Source organism: Sinohyriopsis cumingii, chromosome 11 (assembly GCF_028554795.1).
Source record: "Sinohyriopsis cumingii isolate HCF-2022 chromosome 11, ASM2855479v2, whole genome shotgun sequence".
Taxonomy (NCBI): domain Eukaryota; kingdom Metazoa; phylum Mollusca; class Bivalvia; order Unionida; family Unionidae; genus Sinohyriopsis; species Sinohyriopsis cumingii.
In genome coordinates this window covers 22960668-22974928 of record NC_142971.1, presented here as the reverse complement: position 1 = coordinate 22974928, position 14261 = coordinate 22960668, and the positions used below count along the sequence as shown (strand labels likewise).

The window sequence follows — 14261 nt, the reverse complement described above, 5'->3', positions numbered from 1 at the left end:
TTCCTGCAGCGTCACTCAAATAAGATTTAATCCCAACTATTTCGGGATCATTCTCTCGTTTACGTCTCTTTATAAGTCCGTAAGGAAAAAGCGATAAGTAAGCATGTTAAGTATTTGTCTTTTTGTTCTGGTTGTTTTCCGTTGAATTTAATGCCAGTGATCGGAGAGTTACGTGGCTATCCACAAGTTTACTGTAATACCTATCTAATAAGACGACGTGACGACGTTCAAAGTAATTTGTTACGGTCATAACTGGGTGTAATTCTTCGAGCAAAGAACCTTTTAAGAAGCAAAAATCTTTCGTGTAGAGAAGAAACTAGTTTCTTTTATAGTCATGAAGCCAAAATAGCCATTTTTCATATTCCCGTACGGCTAGACAGCATACTTAAGTAGCATCTTTTGGCTACCGATCCTCGTTCTCTATCTAAGGGGCGGATCAAGAAATATTGTTTAGTATCGCTTAGTAGGGTTGTAAAAATATATGCAAGAAATATGTGAGATGGAATGGCCTAAGGGGCGAAGTCCCCGTTAACTCCTTTGACAATGGGTGCGCAGCGTCTCCACCTGTTACCCCCGATTCGCCCCTGATGTTGTTAGCAGCTACCAAAATTTAGAATATTGCCTACTAGATTTTTAGTGAACTTATCTGATTTTTAAGTCTAGTTGTTTGCTGGTCTTATATGTACAAAAACGCATATGTCAAATTCAAGGACAATCCTCTCCCGATTTATCAAAGAAAATAAATCAACAGGCACAAGAAAATTAAATATAATATTTATGGTAAAATACAAAATGGATTAAAATACGCATGTTCCATTGAAATTATTAATGTGGCGTTAGTTATATTAGTACATTAAAACAAAAAGTGAAAAAGTTCGTATGAAATAACTTACTAAGAAAGTTCTACGTAAATAGCATTCATAATAAAATGATAGTCCTGAAAAACAAAACTTATTATCAAGTACAACATATCCTGCAAAACGTGTCAATAACGACATATTTACATGGCGTGTAAATTCAATGGAAACGTGTTTTAGCATTCTTATTCTGACTAGAAAATGACCTCTTGGACGTTTCATCCGGCACATGAACTGGAAGCATTGTTGTCGCTGTTTTCTCGCTGCCTGTGTTTAAATGTATTGATTGGTATAGCTAATTGAATCGTGAATAGAAACATGTATATGTTTAGTTAAAATTTATTCTGCCTTAGGATGATAATATTCTGATATTCCATTGAATATTTGGATTCAAAACAACGTTGCATATTTTAATTAGGATGTTCTATGCAATCATATTTGCATGCTTGAAACTATTTGCATGTAAATCAGGAACAGCCATGTTGTATGATGGAACAACATGACACGAGACTGATCGGCAAGGAAACATAATTAACTGAAACTTACATTCGGTGGTTCCTGAATAATATTGCAGCAACAAACATTAGATTATTCATATTTTGAGTTTCACCCATTAAATGCGATCGACACGGTGCATAACAAAAGAATTTTAATAGAGGCCATAACTCCTGCATTACATTGTCATTCTGAATGCAACGTAACGTGTTCAATATTGAATTATTTAAATTCTTCAATTTCTTTTTAAATATCAGAGTTTTTCTTCAAACCATCGAACTGTCTCCTAATTTGTTTGCTACTGTTGTTTAAAATCAAATTTATCATTGGACGATTTATTTTAAACTCAACCTTGTGCTAAAAATGCTACTTTCTTCCATTCCAAAGCTTTGATTGTTTTTGCGACTGCCATCGAAAGCGATTCTGGATCGGGCATGATAGGGATAACCCGTTCTGCCGACTCCAACCCTTGTTCCGATGACGTCACCAAGTGAACCTGTCGCGTGATGACGTAGTCAATTGAAGTGAAGACATCGATTTGTGGCCCGATTGCCACAGCCACTGTATTGTTCTCCAATGTTGACCGAGCTTAAAAAAGAAAAAAAAATATTATTAGATAAAATATATCTTGTTGAAATAAACGTATTATTGCATTAGAATTTCTTTTCTTTAAATCAGGTCTGAAACGTTTTTAGTAATCACAAGAGATAGGTATAGATTATGACAAAGAACTTATCAGCAGTCAAGTATCTATTTACTGTTTTTTTGCACGCACAGACCGAACGCTTCATCATATACTAGGGCAAAAACGTGACCTAATACTGGATTACATCATTGTATGTGTGAAATAAATGATCTATTTTTTTGGGGTGGGGTGGGGGTTGATTTAATCGGCTTATCGGCAAACTCGAGGGGTCATATCATAGATGCGCTTCGTGATCTCGAAGCTCGATTACGCGAACTCAGGAGAGAGATTCAGAAGATATTTTCAATGTTATGTATTCTCTGTAGCTGACATAATCGAGGTCTCCTTTATGAGCAATTGATATCTCCACCTCGCAAAATCGAAACTCGCGCAATCGAGCTACTTGATAAAGACACACAACAGGGCAACAACTAAAAACATATTGAGTTTTCAAAACTGTAACGCACTTATTTTGCAGTTGGAATTCACGATGTAGAGAAAGCCAGTAGGAAACGTCGTTTGAATCATATGATTATGCATTAGCGGTAACACGAATGTGCCATCTCGGGTTTTGTAACGTGCGATATCGAGATAGCAAATATGAATGTTGCTTTCAATCACACAACTTCTGTCTAAATTGAGTGGATATTTTGATTTTTTGCATTGGAAAATTCGATTGCGCGTAATGTCTAAGTCAATTTCGAGCATTACATAAATCATATAATTGAAAAGTATATTCTTAATGGCTATGTGAGTTCGTGTAATCGAGTTCCAGATCAAGAACCGTTTCAATGTTAAAGCCCCGGTGGCTTGACATATGTCGACTCGTTACTCGAAGGAACTTTGTCAAACAAAGAAACAGCTGACACAAACAAATTACAGAAGTTAAGGAGAGTTTTCTCCCATGTTATATCTACGTTTACAGTTAGACGAGTGGTACAGAGTTAATCGAAACAGACGAAAATTAAATGAAATATTCAAACATAACTCTGTCTAAAACTAAAACACACAAAATGAACATTAAAAATCGGATGAGCTGGTGAAATAGTGTTCGTAAAAAATGATTTGTGACTTCCGCCATTTCATACTAATATATAGCTCTAGTTGGCTACTATAAAATAAGAAAAAAAATATTTAATGTAATTGGAAATATCTTCGACCAATTGGTGAGGGGCAAATTAACAAAAGATCACGGATAAGCAGACATTCGTGTGGCCACAGACAAAAGACAACATGTGTGAAAAATACCAACAGAAGAACCAATAAACTTGTGATTAGTAACGGGTAACATAGAATGAATGAATGAATGAATGAATGAATGAATGAACCTCAATATCTGACCTCAGTAATCTTGTTTAGTTTCCTAATAAAAAACCCATCATATATATCAAGATAGATGGGACACTCCTCTTCTCTTATATTCAAGACCGTTTTAATAATTTCAAGCAAAATTAAGGAATAACACTAAACAATGATATCTCATTTTAAAAACAATGAAAACATTGTTAGCATGTATGGGGTCGCGCAACCCTTTAAACTTTAAAAGCTTCACATGAACCCCCAAAGTGCAAGGGAATGTAGAACATACCCGCTACGCTTTCCGGCATCTCGTGCAAGGCCACGAATTGGAGTCAAGAGCTGCAGTGGATTAGTAGTGAGCGTGCTGGACTCTGGACCGAGATGTGCTGATTCGAATCTTATTACTGGATCGGAGCAGGTCGACTCCCGTGGTGTGTTTTTGGGTAAGGCATTTTACTAATAAAATCTCGACACTAAATACCCTACTTGTGTTGCAGTGCCGTAAATCATCAAACCTAGGTTCCCATGATTTGTTGGGAAGGATTTGATATCGTGTTGTAATTGGTTTGTTTCCTTTGGCACATTCATAAAGTAGCATCTTCATGTCCATTGAAATTTGCGTACTTAAAAATGGATACTACTTTTTCAAAGGTGCTTGATGTTATACTTTGACTCTTTTTTAGAGGTTTGTCCCACTGCAAATAATATAGATCCTGATCTGCCGTCGCAAAATGCATATGGCAATCAAGGTCTGTGTTGTTTGTTCAGCTCATTTATCCTAACAAACTGCAGAGATCCAGATCTGCCAGAACATTATGCTACGGCAGATCTCGGTCAGTGTAGTTGGAATTAACTTACAAGCGAGTGTATACGGTAATGCCATTTTACCTCTTTAACAATAAACCCAATGAATTATATTATTCTGAGTCCCATAAGAAATAATCTTTGAAAGTTTGTATTCCAGAAATAAAAGCCAACTGAAAGTATCTTTCTTTTTAAACAATTTTGCAATTTTGCAAACTTGAGCATACCTCTGGTCAGACTGTTATAGACTGTGCTTCCGTTAGTGGTATCGAACTCAAGCGTCTGGAATTTGATCTTGCAATTCTTGTCAGCTGTTCCTAAGACGTCCGAGATAAACTCGTACATGTTCTGGGCACTGTTTCCTTTGCGTGCCATAATCGCTTTGGGGAAAAAACAGAATAAATAATAAAAAATTATTGTAACTCCTGATTTTATTAACGGATCTCAACAATATCTATCTGGCTATATACAAATTAACCCCCATTTCCCCCAAACCCCCAGTCCGTTCTTTAGCACTCGAGATCAAAGCACCATCAACGGTACAAAAGGTAAGCTATTCCCTGCGGGTATTTACTTTGCTCTATCGTGGAAGGTCTGTATCTATATGAATAAATAAATATTGTACAATTTCATGACTCGCTGTCTAACTTTGTTGTTTATGACACAAATGAAACTCTTTTAAATTCATTACGTTGATAGATTTCCTTTCCGTAGGAATAAAAAACGACCTTTTAAATGTGCTGGTGTTGAAAATTGCAGAATAAATGCTGAGTTTAACAGCTTCATTATCGAAAGTAGACATGAGTGCGGAAGTGCTCTACGAAGAAATTGCAGCAGACTATGTATTTCTTCTCATCATTTTCTTAAATATATAATCTAGAAGCAAGGTTGCACTGATGTCTATTTTTAACAATTTTAATTCTATTTTTATATAATTTTGTACCAGAAACATAATACAACTATACAGTTATACAGTTATTTTAAATTTAGTAAATAGTACTACCTGTAGAAAAATATGGAAAATTTGCTTGTCTTCTTTAAAATGTTCGTAACACACGGTTCCAATGGCAACCATCACGAGACACAAAACTTTTGGAAGAAACTTGCGATAGACGGTATATCGGTCAAATGAAAAAGGGAGCAGAAAAGGCCCCATGTGCAGTATTGTCTTTTGCTCTCATGGGACTGAGGATATTTGTTTGTTTTCATTCTTGTTTCGAAATAAGGTTTAAACATTCACTTTAAATTAAACTATTATAAAACAGAATTCCTTCTGTAAATCTACGTATCGTTGTTTTGAGAATTTCCATTTGAAAATAAATATACAGCATGAAATCAAATGATTTCGAAATTCTTCCGAAATCTGAATTATTGCTTCCTTTATTAAATTGTACAAAACGAATAAAAGTACAAAACTTAAGGTATAAATGCCTGTGGAATATATAAATAGGCGTAATTCCAGGCATTGCAGGTGCAAATGAGCAAGATATGAGATATAAAAGAGTATATGAATGACTACTGAGCGCAATTTTCAATCAACTGAAAGGTTTCACCTTCATCGAAAATTTCACTGGCATACATACTCAAACCTTATTCACCAGTACATTATTTTTTTTATTTATATGTACGTGTGTGTTTTTGCAAATGTAAGATAGTTTTATAACTCTTTTAAATAAATAAATAATTAATTAAACAAACAAACAAACAAATAAATAAATAATATCTTGTATAAATCAACAATGTAGGATGACGCGTCAAGTGCTTGGAAGTCGCGATGATACGACATAGACATTTGGTGAGGCAGAGAAGGTGGTGCATATTCGTTTAGGTCCAAGAAACAACTAAAGGAATTTACGGTGTATCTCATAATATCTCATAACAACCAATGTGCTTTTCCATGTAATATTGTCATTACTGTATTACTATGTTTGTCTCATTATTTTATTTCAATATTTATTTTATTAAACACAAGATTGGAAACAAAAATGTTTGTATATGGTTCTGCACTTTATTTGCCTGAGATTAGATAAACCAACATCTAATCTGATTTCCTTAAAAACCTATGAATTCTTTTTGGTCAGATAAGAATGTTGTTTGTTTACTACACAAAATTAATGTGTTTGTTATGATACCTAATCAACGAGTTTACAAATAACCGAACATTTTCGTGTTTCGCCTTCAGAGGAAATAATATTGTATACATCAGTAACATGGTCTTATAGGTTGGTCAAATATGTACCTCGCTACAGAATAATATCAAAACAAGAGGAGAAAAAAGAAAATTTAATCTTACGTCATTAATCGGACTCGGATCAGCACCTATGTTTACCCACAAATTTTATATGTCCTGATTTTTTTATTAAAAAAAAGTCACGATTCATCCATCAGAGAGAACTTATAAATTTACAAATTACTCTTCACATCATCTGATTAAACTAAAAGACAATAAATAATATTGAAAGTTTAAGATAAGAACGATAAAAAAAATCACAGATCATTTTGAATTTAACATGCACATAGCATTATGCGAGAAAGTGGAGAGATTGAAGTGCAGTAATTTAAATATCTTACCGGCTTGCAAAGTGGTGTGAAATCCGGCGGCTTGGCAAAACCCGACAAGGATAACAGCAATGCATCGTTCGAAGGCGTTCATAACAGTTATTTTCAGTGCAAGGTACTTCTGCATCCAGCAAATAAAAGTCCCACACTACTAATGGAGTTGAATGCCTGTTGAATATAGTCCTGCCTCTGCCTCCAGAGCGTCGCCTTAAATGGCTAAAGCCAATATCTCCCTTCCACCTTCGTGGGATCATCCATTATAAATGAATGACCATTTACAGATATTGGCTTCGAGCTTGGAACGTAGAATCAGCCTCCAGAGATGCCGCAACACTATCTACAATGTTCGAACATATGACATTACATTGTACCCTTTAACAAAAGAGTATTTTAATGGAATGTCATAAATATTGAATTAATATCACTTACGCTGAAATGGAATACGTTTTTGTTTTCACTTTTGCGCAGCAAGATTGCGCGTACCAGAGGCAATGAAAACACTTTACGGAGTTCGAGCTTGACTATCTTACAAGTGTACTTCAGATGTAGTGCAAACGTAGGCGTTTAGTGTAGCAAAACGTGAGCTACAATACATTAGCTCAATTCATATTATTTGTATTCGTAATATAAGATAAAGAATGATACGTATGTATGATTTCAAGCCACGTGGTCATTCAAACTGAGATTACGTTCAGTACAAAATATTAACTTTGGTAATGCACACTGTGTTGATATACGGGACAATCCGGGGAAAATATTTTCCTATTCACTTATAGAACAGATATCGTGAGAGAACAACAATCGTATGGACGAAGAATTTTATGAATTAATCAGTTTTTGGAGTGTAAATGTAAACTGCTTATGTGATAAAATATAAAGTCAACAAATAAGGCTCCTCAGTTAAGAAGGGGACACGCAACTACAATTAGAAGAATTGTGTCAGAGAAAACAAAACGTACTCAAGGATTGTTCTGAAAAATAAGAGATGACTGATTTCTGCTATCTATTTTTCTTACAGGCTGTCAGCCTTAAAGGTCTACTCCATTTTGTTTGATGTATTTGTACAGTGGATATAGAACAACAAGCGTAGTCGAGAGTGAGAGTGAAAGCAAAGTGGCATAAAGGATAACTGAAAACACAAGTATTTCTTATCATCCAGGAAAGAAAGGGTTCAGGTAAGTCAGTTCAATATTCAATATCAATAGTCAATATTCAATATTATTCACAAATAAAACTGCACACACACACACACACACACACACACACACACACACACACACACACTCCTGTGTACCTGTGAATATTGTTACACAAACGTTGGTATAGAAAATGCATTATACATATACCTGCAAATACTATATTGAACAGCGTGGGAAAGTGGTTCAGAATCTATAATAATAATAATAATAATAATAATAATAATAATTATTATTATTATTATTATTATTATTATTATTATTATTATTATTTTTCAAGGTGTTCAGAGTAAATATAATTGTAGAAATAAAGAGGCGCACTTTGTGCCCCTCATCGTGAAAAAGATATATTGATCGGAGTTTACTTTGCCTTCAGTCTGTAAATGAAAATACTAGCAATAAAATACGTAAGTTATTGAAGGTCATGCTAAAGGAAATGTCAGAGCTTGGATGAAAACGCAAAAGGTCTTGACAAAAACATTGAACTGGTCCAGTTGGGATAAAGCAAATATTCAAGTCCATCTGTATGAGAGAGAGACAGACATACTGAGAGTTTACTGTGATTAATTCTTACTCATAATTGGAAAAATCCTAATAACACAAACTGTTTATTATGAACCTGGAACAGAGTGTTTTATTTCAAATATGATGTTCTAAGCGGAATCGGAGATGTTTATCTGACTAATTTAATCGATAGGAAAATGAGGAAAATCTATTTTAACAAAATTCTTTAGAGCTAATTTAATTTTATAGTAATTTTGCACTTAATCCCAACTTTATAGGAGTTATTGGAGACTCCGATTATACTCGGACACATAATGGCCTGCGTTTGAATGTCTCCCAACCTTACGGTTTACCTTCTTTCGGTGTAGTTTTTTATTGTTGGAATTTGAGTGTTTTCTCGCTTTTTTTTAATGAGTTGAAACACAAAGATGAATATCTTTTTCAGGTTCAAATGAAGATGAGGACCTGTAGATTTATTATTTTCCTATGTATGTTTGTGATAAATACATTGGCCGTGCTGAACGAAAACCAAAACGTTTGTCCCAAGACAGCAACAAACATACGTTACAGTTTCGTTATAGGTATGAACTTTATCTTACAATATTTTTCGTATTTTTTGTATTTTGTCAACAGTAAGTTAGTTTGTCTAAATTTATAAAGTACAACGGTATTTATCATTGAGGCTCGAGGAACTATTGATATAACTATAGAGTAAAATCGTTTCTTCTTCAACAGATGCGGGAGGTCGTGGGTTCGATCCCCGGCCTAGTCATGCAAATACTTACAAAAATGTTACCAACAGCTTCCTCGCTTAACGCTCAGCATTAAGAGGTTAGTGTTAGGACTGGTCGGCCTGGTGTCAGGATAATGTGACTGGGTGGGACAACATACAACATGTATGTGGCATGATGCCCCAGTGCTAGACATCACTATAAACTACCACACTGCAGCCATCGTAGCGATATGATTGAAAAATTGTTAAAGCTACGTTAAAAATCCTAGTCGCACAAAAACACACACTTTGGAAGAGAGCAGGTATCAACTTCTGACACCAGGAATGATGTCAATGGTAGAATAATGTATTGTATTGCATTGCCTCAGAATCTGTCTTATTCTATTCTACTACAGGGATTTTAAGTCCACGGATGGGTGAGACTTTGCTATCTACCTACATCGAGAATGTCCTCCGCGACAATGTGGCCGAGGTTAGGAACTGCTTTAATTCCCCTAACTACGTTAGCCTGTCTATAGAAGATTTGCTTAATATACCTAAACAGGGCTGGACTGGAATCAAAGATGACATCAGAAAAGGTAACACTACTACTACCATTAGTACTACTACTACTATTACTACTACTAATAATAATAATAACACAGTAGCTGATGATACAAAATGACAGTGAGTTCAGGAATAGCCTGCGGACGCTATGTAAGGCATGTAAGCCATACCAAGGACTTAAAATACGACTAAAGTTCTTTGAACCTAAGGCTATGGAAATGGTCCAATCTCAGAGGTGAAGATCAACCAAAATAGGCTATAAAATAATAATAATAATAATAATAATAATAATAATAATAATAATAATAATAATAATAAGAAGAAGAAGAAGAAGAAGAAGAAGAAGGAGGAGGAGGAGGAGGAGGAGGAGGAGGAAAAGAAGCAGAACGATTAGGTAGTAAGAGTCCTGGGCCATTGTACAATTTAGCAAAGGAAGAAATACACTGAGAAATCGCCAGAAATCGAAATTCCAACAGTCTCAGTTTACTTCTTTTTCTCACACATTTAATATGACCAATAAGTGTATTAATGAACACAAAAAATAAACTGAGTTTTATTTTACAAATCAGAAATAAGTGTACATTACAGTGAGCTGTATGTCCAAGAGAGATACAAATCTGTTCTGTCATTTTTATATATCTAGATTATTTTTCTCCGTTAATTTTGCATTGTCAGAATCGTTCAGTATTTTATGATCCTGAACTCGAACGCACTTCATATTGCACTCATAAAGGAACTACTTTCTATTGTAGACAAACAATGGACGCAGATGGCCAGCACTTTTGCAAACAAATATATACACTCACATAGTAGACAGTTTACATTTTGGCTGATTACATTTGTTTCTGAATGAACTAAAGCAAATGTTTCGTGGACTGCTACATACCAGCTGCTTTGCTACATTCCGCGTTAACCTTTTTGATACAATGTTTCGGATTTAGGCGGGAGACGCCAGATTTCATAAAATTGCTGGGTACCTACAAATAACATGCAAGTGACAAGGCATAAACTGTCTTCTTTAGCTGGTAATATGAATGGTAGAAAATATACTTACAGTTTTACATCCTGAATTTCCTTTCTTAGTTCTGCAAATCCGAATTACATGAGCCATGTCATGGGTTCTTAAGCTTGATTACATATTTCGAAATAGTACCGTAATTTAGACTATATTCCAAGTGCAATTACATCCTCCTTACTGCACTCAAAATGAAATAAACATTAAATTCTATTGTGTCTTTTTGATAATTGCAGTTGAAAGACTTCATATTTTTTCCACATTATGACTTCAAATATTCAATGACAGAACAGAAAGACATTTGCATATGTCAACACGCTTCCCCATCGCTACTTCAGTCCGGTATATTTCGTGTAGAATTTGCACAGATGAATCTAGTCCATACTCACGAAATTTCGTAGAATCGACAAAAATACCAAAATCTATTCATTCCAGATCAAATGGAAAAGTTGTTGCAATGCGCATTTATTCACAATATGAATCTAAATTTCAATTTTAAGTAGACCGAAACACCTTTTTCTTTCGAAAGTTATGTATAGCGCGCGACTAAATTCAGGTTTATCTGGTCGGAGTTATGTGCGCATTAATAATGTTGTTGTTGTGTAATGATGAATCTGCACTTGCGTATTTAGTTTGGTATATGGCATACATTCAATTACTTTATTTCTTGTTGTGCATTTTGTTTCTATAATTAAACCTTAGATATAATAAGAAAAATGAGCAAATATTAAAAAGGTTACTGCATTTGTATGGGAAAATATGAACTGGTTTTGTTCGATGGATATACTTCATTCCCAAGGTCGTGTAGTATTCCATCCGAAATATTCGTTCATATTTTCCCATACAAATGCAATAACCTATAAATACTACATGGACAAAGATATGGCAACATAAGAAATGACGGCGAATATGAAACGACAAGTTCATCCTAACAAACTTCTACATTGGATCACGAGTCATTTGCATGCCAATGAATTGAAATAAAAATATCCCCCACAACAACTATTGATGGGAATCTGATGACCAAATGAGATGGATTACTCTATTCTATAAAAGTTAATTTATTTCTCACTTGTTCCCTGCATGTTTTGATATTATATACAATGTTATTATCCGAAATCGTTCTCATATGAATATTATTATATCTCCTCACAAATCGACTACTTATCTGCAACAGTTAATGTAATAATAAAAATACATTTTATCCCGGTATTTTTAGTTATTTCAGTCAGTATCAATGACTTGATGTTAACAGCGTTCCATTCTTTTTAACTGTCAATACTGAAATTATACTCCAAGTCACTATGACCTTTCAGAAATGTTTGTAACATCATTTTCTTAATCATATGAAGTAAAATTAATATATATTTGGAACAGTAGTTTATCACTTTTACATTTTTATCTGTTATGCTGATATTCGGTCTGTTTTTTGGTACCCCTTTGTAATTTGTTTATAATGGTCAATGACACCGTATGAAACTAAGTAACCATAAAAAGTAACAGTAACAATGATAGCCGGCAAAAATCTCTATAAAAAATTTGAAAACTGATTAAAATAAGGCAAATATATAATTTGTTAGAAACCAACAGACCATATAAGATTCAGTAGATGCCTGTTGAGTTATATGTCTATTGAACCCTTACAATAGCAGGCGATTGTTATTTAAAGTGCAATACATTTTTAGACCTTCTTGAAAAAGTAATCTGCTTATTGTCTTCATTCATCTTAATTTCAAGGCCTGTCATCCATCAGAAACGTAAAAAGATTTTATTTTATACTTATTTGTTGATGCAGTGAACAATCTTGCTTAGCTCATCGGAAATAGTGTTATATCCCACAAATAAATCTATTATCTGCAATGAAATGAATCGATTGCAATTTCTTTAGTCAATAAAGTAGTTGATTCAAACTTGTGTCTTAAACACACACACACACACACACACACTATGGACATTGACACGAACAACATGCGCAATGAGATTAAATGTAACCAGAAAGAAAACAAACGCAGAGAATCGAGTCATTGGTGGCTCAGCAAAGGTGGACAAAGCGGAATAATAAAACCAATTCTGAAGGAAGAACATATATTGAAAGAGAAAATGATAAACTTTGCCCAATAGCGGCAACTAAGCCTTTGAAACAGCGTTAGGAAGAAGTTAGATTTTGGTGAAGTTTACAACAAAGTAGGATACACAATGGAAAGAAAAACGTCACATACATACATACATACATACATACATACATACATACATACATACATATATACATACATACATACATACATACATACATACATACATACATACATACATATCGTATTGCGGTATATATTGCCATCACAGCCAACCTCATTTTACCGGTACATTTACACAACCACTAAGTATCGTCATGATACTGGAGGACACACGGTAATAATTGTATGGAAAAATGGGAACCAGCCTGGAAATGTGTGAACATACAATAAAGTATATATGGGTCTGGCTGGTCAGGGTTGGTTAATAATGTAAGTTATGTCTTAGGGAAAAGAATATTTTGTGAGCTTATCCTAGTTGTACGTGAAAAAAGAGAGACATTGTTTTATTTATGGAATTTCAGTCCTTTAACAGTCTATAGTTTGGAATGTACATTACTAAAATTAGCACCTGACTCTTTGGTGCGTTGTTGAAAGCACATGGTTCAAACACATACATGCCCAGAAAATGCCGTGGCTCATATTCTTTTCTCTACACAGAAGCTGACACACAAGTTTCATTTATGCTGATAAATATAGCTTTGATCATGAGCACTCAGAAATTTGAAGTTATTGAATTTTTAATATCAGTGTGTTTGCATAGGTTTACTATGGGAACTGGTTTAGTACTGGAAGTTTTTCCACACACATGATCATGTGATTCAGTAATGAGTGCCACTAGATTTTGACCAATCAGAAACTGATATATCCAATCACCTAAAATCTTGCGTAGGTAAATTTGCGTTATCCGGCTGACTCTTCGAAATTATATTTTTGGGGGGACATCATTTCTGGATTATCGAGGTAATTTTTATAGTAATTTTACACTGTGGTCACCGATTTTGATTTCCCGTTCCGGAACGCGGATTTGTTTTTTGATAAAGTGAGCAAATTAACGTTTCGGAATTATGTTCCTCTTTAAATATGTCCGAATAGCAAGGTTTCCAGATAAAAAAGTCCGGATTCGCGAGGTTCACTTACACAAACACGCACACCCCCCTCCCACATATATATATATATATATATATATATATATATATATATATATATATATATATATATATATATATATATATATATATATATATATATATATATATATATATATATATATATATATATGAGAGAGAGAGAGAGAGAGAGAGAGAAGATGATCAGGATTTCGTAGAAAGTATAGTTAGTAGATAGGACATTCAAAGAGTAATTGAAGTCACTGGCGTGGCTGCAGCCTGCACAATATAAGCCAAACAAGTTACAGCTCTATGACTAAGAGTATATTTAATGCATGGAACTTATTTTGAATAAATCTACCAATATGGCAGAGGCGTCATTTTTGC

General features: G+C 34.3%; 2 protein-coding genes across 5 annotated transcripts in view; one reads left to right on the top strand and one right to left on the bottom strand.

Annotated features, from left to right (window-relative positions):
• The window catches only part of LOC149787767 (glutamate receptor ionotropic, kainate 2-like), a 42955-nt gene extending 35987 nt beyond the window's left edge, over positions 1-6968 (bottom strand). The window contains exons 1-3 of one of the 4 annotated variants that reach the window (XM_089973960.1): positions 6712-6968; positions 4368-4520; positions 1704-1940 (exon numbers count right to left, since the gene is read on the bottom strand). In XM_089973960.1, the coding sequence (XP_089830086.1) occupies positions 1704-1940; positions 4368-4520; positions 6712-6826 (505 nt within the window). In that variant the 5' untranslated portion in view covers positions 6827-6968. The remainder of the gene's footprint in view (positions 1-1703; positions 1941-4367; positions 4521-6711) is intronic. The other 3 variants (XM_089973959.1, XM_089973958.1, XM_089973957.1) reach the window with 3 other exon arrangements.
• A 322-nt stretch (positions 6969-7290) lies between these two features.
• Positions 7291-14261, top strand: part of LOC149787766 (glutamate receptor 4-like) — a 52959-nt gene continuing 45988 nt past the window's right edge. The window contains exons 1-3 of the mRNA XM_089973956.1: positions 7291-7874; positions 8845-8980; positions 9528-9710. Of these exons, the coding sequence (XP_089830082.1) occupies positions 8851-8980; positions 9528-9710 (313 nt within the window). The 5' untranslated portion in view covers positions 7291-7874; positions 8845-8850. The remainder of the gene's footprint in view (positions 7875-8844; positions 8981-9527; positions 9711-14261) is intronic.